The sequence below is a fragment of the Strongylocentrotus purpuratus genome, unplaced genomic scaffold (assembly GCF_000002235.5).
Source record: "Strongylocentrotus purpuratus isolate Spur 01 unplaced genomic scaffold, Spur_5.0 spur5_scaffold_14, whole genome shotgun sequence".
NCBI lineage: Eukaryota > Metazoa > Echinodermata > Echinoidea > Camarodonta > Strongylocentrotidae > Strongylocentrotus > Strongylocentrotus purpuratus.
Window position 1 is genome coordinate 32,148,156 of NW_022145599.1, and position 8,448 is coordinate 32,156,603.

The 8,448-nt window shown below is 36.9% G+C and overlaps 1 protein-coding gene across 1 annotated transcript; it reads right to left on the reverse strand.

The window, feature by feature from the left end:
- Nucleotides 1–763: 763 nt before the first annotated feature.
- On the reverse strand, nucleotides 764–6,588 carry LOC115918606 (26S proteasome non-ATPase regulatory subunit 10-like). Its single transcript, XM_030984757.1, has 6 exons — nucleotides 6,409–6,588; nucleotides 5,600–5,698; nucleotides 4,495–4,641; nucleotides 3,275–3,441; nucleotides 2,725–2,806; nucleotides 764–2,012 (listed from the first exon to the last, which is right to left on the reverse strand). Exons 1-6 carry the CDS (start codon nucleotides 6,508–6,510, stop codon nucleotides 1,944–1,946), a joined length of 666 nt encoding a protein of 221 aa, XP_030840617.1. The 5' UTR covers nucleotides 6,511–6,588; the 3' UTR covers nucleotides 764–1,943.
- Nucleotides 6,589–8,448: the final 1,860 nt, after the last annotated feature.

Sequence of the window (8,448 nt, forward strand, 5' to 3'; positions counted from 1 at the left end):
TGGAACTGTTGTTGTAAACTGCTACCGGTATAGCTCATTGCAGTTTAATTTGTATGGTTTGAAGAATTCTACCTAAAGAAAATAACCCATTAGTCACAACAAAATGAACTGTGCTCCATATTATAAGTTCTTTTAACATTCGGACATGTTGAGAGGACAGCTTAGTTTAATTTCCAAGTAATACACGGTTAATCTATGAAATTAGGGTACTTCATGTACCACTAAAGGTTTACTATCATTGTGTATCAGGAAATCTCTTCCCATAGTATTTGAAATATCATTAAATCTCTCCATGAGCCAGTTCGTTGCTGTATTTCTCTCTTTTAATCTATCCCCTCCCTCCCACCATCTCACTCACTTTGCTCTCAATCCTACCCTCTAATTTCTCTATTCTTTCCATTATATCTTCCCCCTCTCTCTTCAATCTTTTCTCCATTTCTTTCTTTCTATCTTTACTTTATACCCCTTGACTCCACCCCCTCTTCTCTCCCTACACTCTTTCTTTCTTGTCCTCTACTCTTCTCCCTCTCTTTTTTCTATCTATTGTCCATTTATCTCTTTCCCTCTCTAGATCTTGCACACCCTCCTCCCACAAATCACCTCTCTCTCTCTCTCTACTCTATTTCCTTCACACCCTCTTTCCCATCCCCTCTGTCTGTCTGTATCTTTGTCTTTGTGCATGTGTGTGTCTCTCCCAGCACTTTGCATCCTTATCAAAGAAGATCGAACAGAGCTAAATAATCAAGCAATTCACTATTTCAGATAATTTAAACACATTCATACATTTATCAACATTTTACTGCAAAGTACAAAATCATATTTTGTTCTTGGAAATATAAGATACAAAAAAAAAATAATCTAAGTACAATAAGATTTATCAAATAGGAACAAGAAATACGATTGAACTTTGAAAGTGTGGAGTGATTTTGAACGAGGGACATTGTTTGAGCTACCTTATATTTGAAATGTATAATAGCAATTTGATGATGCTATTTTCTAAACAGTTTACTAGTAATGTGCAATAAGAAATCATCAAGTAAAAGAAACTAAACAAAACTAGCTACTTAGCTGGTCAGTGCACTTGCTCAGAGAATTTTATTTACCAAAGTAAATAATTGTGTGAAGAAAGGTCACCTTTTGGTTTCAGGCGATGGCAAACTATCACTTCCTCGTCGATCAGAATGTCGCTATCTTTCCTCAGCTTCGCTTCGGAAAGATAGCTACATCCAGATCGTCTCGGAAGTGATAGTTTGTCCCATCACCTTCACCAACGGTAGTTATTTGCTTTTCATTGCGAGATTAAATTTCTATCCACAGGATCTCTTGCATTCATATGAATAAAATTACATTATTTACATTTCCAAATGTGTTCCGATAATGTAATATTTCAACCCCTTACCCCTCAACAAAACAAAGATAGTTTCTAAATGCATCTAAAGTTTTTGAGTTAAAATTTAAACTTAGTCTTTCGATGAGCTATTACATATCTTGATGAGATTAAGTTTTTATCCAAAGGATCTTTTAGATTTTTCACATGTTTACAGATTATAATAGTGCTCCCAAATAAAAGAAAACAGGTCATTAAGCTTTCTGATTTAACCCTCTATTTGTTATGGATTAAAACTCTAAATTGCCACATTGTTTGGAGTATGTGTACCAATAAAGATTGTGGCTCGAATTCATAAAGGAGGTTTGTCGATAAACCTCAACAAACAAACTTCCTTTGTGAATTTTGGCCTGTATATTTCACAAACATGTGTCAGTCCATTGTTTGTCTACCACCGCAGGCAAAGAGTTAACATCTCTCTCCGACAATGCATGTACAGCAAGATTTCTTTCCAAAAATGGTGAATGCAATGCTTCATCGTCCTTTTATACATCTCTGTCGTTCAACAGCAAGTTCACATTTTCAAAAAAATATCTGTTCTCATCATAAGATGGCGCTATTCTTTTAATCTCTGCAAAGACCTCGCTAACCCTGCCGGTGCCATGGCAAGGGGTGTCTTCTCCTCCTGAAAAGAAGATGGAAAAAATAATGGAATCAATTAGAAATCAAGTAGCTCTGAAAATTCATGCATATTGAAAAAATGAAAATTCACAATTTGCATTTAGATGGAAATGAGTTTTAAGTCAGGGAATACATGTATGCAATCTCATCCTATAGGATTTCATGCAGGATAACTTTTCATTGCTTTCCTCCTTCAACTCCTAGCCCCAACCCCACCCCCCCCCCCCCCCCCCCCACAAAAAAAACAACAATATGACAAGCTCGATAAATATTGTGGTTTTCTCTTTAGTATATATCTTACATGTACTTATTCCTATTTCGTCCTATACTATCACAATCTATTCATATAAATAAAATTATTATGGTTATCAGCTACTAAATAATGCCTACTAGTTACTATAACATAAGGTTGTTGAAAGAAAACTTGAATTAAAATTGTGTAACAGTATAGAAATGTCACAATCTAATAGGTAAAGAAAGAGGATTTTCAAACAAACTACTACACTCTGTCATTTCAAAAGATGTGAGCATGTACAGAGGGTGATTCTTAAACTATTTTTAACCCTTTGGCTACCGGATTCTTATATTCCCTACAGGTTTGATATAGGAGCCATCTGTTTCCAGTAGGCAATGAGGTAAATGAATGGATGATATTCTGCAAAATACTGTTTCCTTCACTTTGAGCTGCCTAAGGTGGGAGTGTATACCAAACTGACCTTGTTCACTATTTCAAGGCTTGCACCATGTTCTACAAGCGCAACAGCTTCCTCAGTTCTCTCCTCCTCACAGGCTAGATGTCTGAGAGGGAAGAAGATACATAGATTAAAGTGATAAAACACTAAGATAAAGACAATGGATATGTGGTTAAATGTGTTGAAATGTAGCTGTTCTAACAGCTATCCAAAAAATACAATTTTTAATAAAGTATATTCTAAAGATTCATTAGCATTATATTTAAAAAAAGGCTAAATATGTTCACACACAAAATTTGGTAAATAGTCATCCTATTTTTATGTTGGATTGTGTGTTTAGATATATTGCTTCCTAAAATATAAGAAATAGAGAGAATTCATAGCATAGCAAATCCCTCATTTTTTTTCATTTCTGATAACAATAAGGTCATAAACAAAAACATGTATCTGTCCCATGTTTTTTATGCAAATATTCCTCCCACCTCCCTTATCCAAGCATGTAATCAACATAATTTCTATACAGATAGGTCATGACAATTATTTGTTATTATTAAAGTTTAAGGTTATCACTTACAATGGAGTGTTTCCTTGTTTATCTGTTGCATCCACTCTGCAGTTGAACTGGAGGAGGAGTTTGACGATCTCTAGGTTTCCTCTGGAGGCGGCACGGTGGAGGGGCGTGGCTCCGTTCTCATCACTGATGATTGGATCGGCTCCATGGTCCAAAAGAATCTCCGTCACCTGGAAGAGAGAGCATGAATATGATGTGATTTGCCTTCTCAGAACCAGCTGCTCAAGTTCCCCCTCTCCTTCTCTCACTCCCTCTCCATCTCTTCCTCTCTTTTCTCCCTGTATTTTCTCCTCTATCTTTCTCTTTTTTTTTCCCTCTCTCTCTCTCTGTCATTGGATTCGGTTTCATTCAAGAATTTCATCGATCGGTGTCTCGGTTATAAATCTCCACTCTCCTGCATAATCTTCATTTGCCTCTCTCCACCCAGGTATTTCATGGGTAGCGGTTGGAAGGGATCCCTTCAATGCTATGAGCACAGAAAAAACGGAAGCCTAGCAGAACAGGAGTAACATTGGAGTGACTTGAACTTTTTGCGTGGTGGAAATGTGCTCTACAACATTTTCTTTATGAGGGTATGGAGAGGAGTCTATCACAAACAGCTGAAACCATCATTGAGATGAAAAGTGGTCGAGAAAAAATGCTCAAACATTTCACAGAAACAAATATTAAAATGCAAAAGAACAATATGAACAGAATACAGCTAACATAAGGACTAGTTGGACTTTGACGGAGCACACTAGTGTACATCACCCTCAACACCCCCCCCCCCCCCTACACACACACCATCACTGACTGGCAGAAATAATGAGAACAGAGAGATAGCAAAGAAGGGAAATGGAAACCAAAATAAAATGATAGGAACATACCTTCCCCGAGTCTGTGGCCTTTTATATATTTGCATTAACCCCCCCCCCCCCCCCCCGATGTTAATGTAAATGTAATATGTCAAGGGGTCAAATTGTAAATCTGATGGGATAGTACGGCTCATTACTCCTGTAGGCGTAAATGCAAGGCAGACTGGGTGTGTACTTGGAGTAATAAAACAATACTATTGATGATGCTACATTGAATACAAACTTGGGATACCGTAAGAATTTGAATGTTTGTGGAGAGGTTGAGAACTTGAAATACAATTTCACCTGTTTGGAGCAAGAATGAGGTTACTTCTGTGTTAAAGAATATGATAACTCTTCTGGTTCCTACAATAATTATCGGATACTAACCTCGACCCTACTTCTTGATGAGGAGTAATGGAGAGGTGTCTGTCCCGTATGATTGGTTGCATTGACTTCAGCATTCTGACCAATCAGAGCAGAGACAATACCTGCATGACCAACGGATGCTGCAATGTGCAAAGGACTCCAACCTGACTGCAAAAAAAAAAAAAAATGTTTCGAAATATCTTCAGAAATTTTTTATGAAAATGTTATGCATTCACAAGTAAAGGAACATCAACTCACAATAAACATTATGCCTGAATGTTAACTTTGGAACGGATCTAATCTGTATTCAAATGTCTATAAGAAATAAGCAGAATTAAATGTAAACAGTTGGCAAGATTTAGGATTATCATATTTTTGTATTTATATTTTAGAATGGTCAAGTTTTGTTTTCATCATTTCAGAGTGCACAAAGAGAGTAGTTGTGCTCAAATAAATTGACAGAAGAAAAGAAAGAAAAATCTAAATAATTTTTAGACATATTACAGATACGGAAGGGACAGCTAAGTAAGAAGTTCGAGGGAGAAAGGACAGCATGAAGAAGATATATGAAGATGTCAAATTGTAAATATAAAATTGTGTTAAAGGAGCTATTTTTTGTTGTTGCTTACTGCCAAGTGAATTACCTGGCAGAGGTCCTATTTTATTAAAAGTTTCACCAAAGCGCATCTCAAGCTTTCCAGAGCATAAACACTCTCTACTTGTGCCTTTTTTAATGTCCCTTCTCATCTTCTTTTTCATCAATACATTCTTCTCCTTCCTCTTGTCCTTCTTGTTCTTGTTCACCTTCTTCCTATCTTGTTTCTTCTGTTTTTTTCTTCATTTTTCTTTTTTTTCTCAGCTCAGGAAAAGAAACAATGAGAATAGGGGAATAATATATCTTTTTCAATAGAACATTTAGATAGAGAAAAGAGAGAGAGAGAGAGGGGCAGGGATAGACAGTGAAGGAAGGCAGAGATGGCTCAGACTGGGACAGGGAAATAGACAATGATGTGTGGAAAGAGGGAGAAGAGAGGTAAGGGGAAAGAGAGGATAAAATGGAATGATATAATGCAAACAATCCCTTCAAGGTTCTGTTTAACGAGGCAAAACAGAGTCAAACACTTACATCATCTGATACATTGACTGGAACTCCATTTTCCAACAAATACTGGACAACCTCAAACTTTGCTCCAGATGCCGCCCAGTGAAGGGGCATACGATCACTCTGTAAAATAATGATTAAAGTTACGAATAAGACAAGTTATTCTAACAAAAAATGTTCTATGCAATAAATGGGTACATAGCTATGCCTCAAGGTTGATCTTAATTATTAAAATTACAAAACAACTACGTAATATGCGCTAATGTTAACTTTGATCGTAAAGTGATACCGTAATTACGCCGCAAGCAAGTTAAACAGCAAAATGTGTTGATTATTTTGTTTCCCTTTCAAACGATGACAAAATACTGCACTGATTGCTGGATAACAGAAAATTAAGTACACATATATCATGTTTTCTACTCTGAGCTTTGTGCTTTAAGAGCAGAGAGTACTACTCACAATTAAAAAAAGAATCTGGCTGGTATACATGACAAACTTGGTGTTTCTTTTAATTTGTTTAAAATTGAATGATTTGACAAGATCTTTCCCAGTGGCAGTGACCAGCCACGTCCAATTAGTCATGTCAGTCATAATTTAAAAGTCATATAATACATGTTACTCGATTTATGATTATATAAATGGTTTATTTTATAAGTATAACTCAATCATTTCAAATTCCAATCATTTAACCTGCCTCCAATCGAGATATCTGCATCGTCATTCCCAAATAGCGATTTGCGCACAAGTCATGTAAATCATTACCGCGTACCGTACCGGTACCGTAGCCTACACAAAGTTGAACGAGTTGGGCTACAATATCTCTACCTGCTTACCTGGTCTAACTTTAAGAGCAGAGATTTATCCTCTGTTGCTCTCACCCTTAGTGCACCAAGGTCACCTTCGTATGCCAACTTCCAAATGTCAACTGTATCCATCTTAAAGTATCATAAAATACCTAATTTCAACAAGATAAACGTGACAAAGCAGTTTTGAAAATAGCAGCCGCTCTCTAATTGTTCCTTCAATCACTTATGAAGTGCCAATGAAGAGAGCGCGAGAAATGCCAGTGCCCTACAATTCAATGGGCATCGTGCATGACTAAACCATTATTGACGCAAAATCAACCGAGTGATCAACTATAGGATTCATATAAAAATAACCAAGATACAGATTGACAAAGGTTGAACATCCACCATCCACCCACCCCCCCCCCCCCCCCAAACAAAAATGCTGGTTGAATATCATGCATGTAACATGTTAATTTGTGTCACTTTTGGTTATATTGTTATCTTTATTCTTACACTCAATTATCTATGTTACACTATAACCTTGAAATTTGTTATCCAATGTACACAAATTAAAAATGATCCTATCTGTTTGGATTGAAATCAATGAAGTTTGAATTTGAATTTGAATTTGTAACAATAAATTACCAACTCAGCGAGAGTGGAAAATCGGGTTTGACTCACCGAGGAGGAAAAAAATAAGTTGCTCCCGGTATCCAAAACACAAGAATTTGAAGAAAGAAGTGATTTTCAACTTCATACAGGAAAGTTTTTTTTCAGAGGTAAAACCTTGTGAAACAACCTGTGCAAATTTTTTTTTTTTTAGAAAATCAATTATGATCTGACCTCCACGTACCCCGAAGGCGGCCCTCCAGGTCCCGGGGGGGGGGGGCGGTGCACAGCGCGCCCCCGGTGCTCCTCCCTACTTTTTCAAGTACCCCAAAAGAGCTCCTTTTTACATAAGAGAACGCGGGCCCCACCTTTGTAAGAAGTGCTCGTTTTCCATTGGTAAAGTGTCCCTTTTACTTTTAAGTGCACCCATTATTTTTTAAAAGTGCAATAAGTGTCCATTTACCATTTTCATAAGTGCTATCTAGTAATAAGTCCCCCTTTTCAGGTAGCCTACGGGAAGTGCCCCTCTGTACTTTTGATATTAAGTGCCCCCTTTAGAACTTAGACAAGCGCACCTTAATATTTCCACATGTGCCCCTTTTCCGAATGATAAGTTCCTCCGTTGGTCTTGGAATCAAAAGATCCTCTACCCCTTTTCACAAATATCCCTTTTCATCTGTGGCCGAATTAATGCCCTTTTTCAGGTATGAGAAGTTACTCCTTTTAACTTCAGATAAGATCTCCTTCACCTCCAATAATTGCCCCTATTTAAATCTGAGAGACATTCGCTTTACTTTGGCCTTCATCGCCCCTTCCTTTGTGATAAGTGCTCATCGCTAATAACTACCCTTTCTAATGAATGCTCTTTTTCCTTCCTATATAAGTGTCCCTTCCATTTTCATCTCTAATAAGTGCAACGTTTATTTTAATCATATTATGTGCCTCTTTTTCTGTTTAATAATTAAGAGACCACTTCTTCCTTTTCATGAAGCCTGCTTTCACCTCCGATAAATGCTCCTGTTCAAATCTGATCGGCGCCCCTTTTTCTCAACTCAGTACACATTTTTCTTTATTAAAAGTGTCTCCTTCTTCATTCTTATATACGGTGCCCCTTTTCCTATCTGATCAGTGATCCTTGTGCGTTAAGTGCCCCTTTTTATCTCTGATAATTTCCCTTTTAACAATCATAAGTGCTCCTTTTCCGTTCTATTAAGGTACCTAAATAAATGCCCTTATCAATCTGCTTATTACCCATTATCATAATTGTTTCCTTTTTCACACATCATTAAACGCGCCCCTAATTTTAATCGACTAAAAGCAATTTCCCTCAAATTAGCTCTCTTGCTCGCATTTAGATGATCAATCAACGTTCTTTTCAGTCTTCCCTTATGAGAATGTGCAAATAAACCAATCGGAAGTTTGGGACACAAGAGGACACTTTTTTTTTTTTTTTTTTTTTTTTTTTTGGTCTCGAAA

What these genes read in the sequence shown, in the direction of transcription:
- LOC115918606 (XM_030984757.1), bottom strand. Translation starts at nt 6,510, where the DNA reads ATGGATACAGTTGACATTTGGAAGTTGGCATACGAAGGTGACCTTGGT. An exon ending in CAGTCAATGTATCAGATGAT is followed by an intron (nt 4,642 to 5,599) that starts GTAAGTGTTTGA and finishes TTTTTTTTGCAG; the next exon opens with TCAGGTTGGAGTCCTTTGCA. An exon ending in GCCTTGAAATAGTGAACAAG is followed by an intron (nt 2,013 to 2,724) that starts GTCAGTTTGGTA and finishes TCTTCTTTTCAG; the next exon opens with GAGGAGAAGACACCCCTTGC.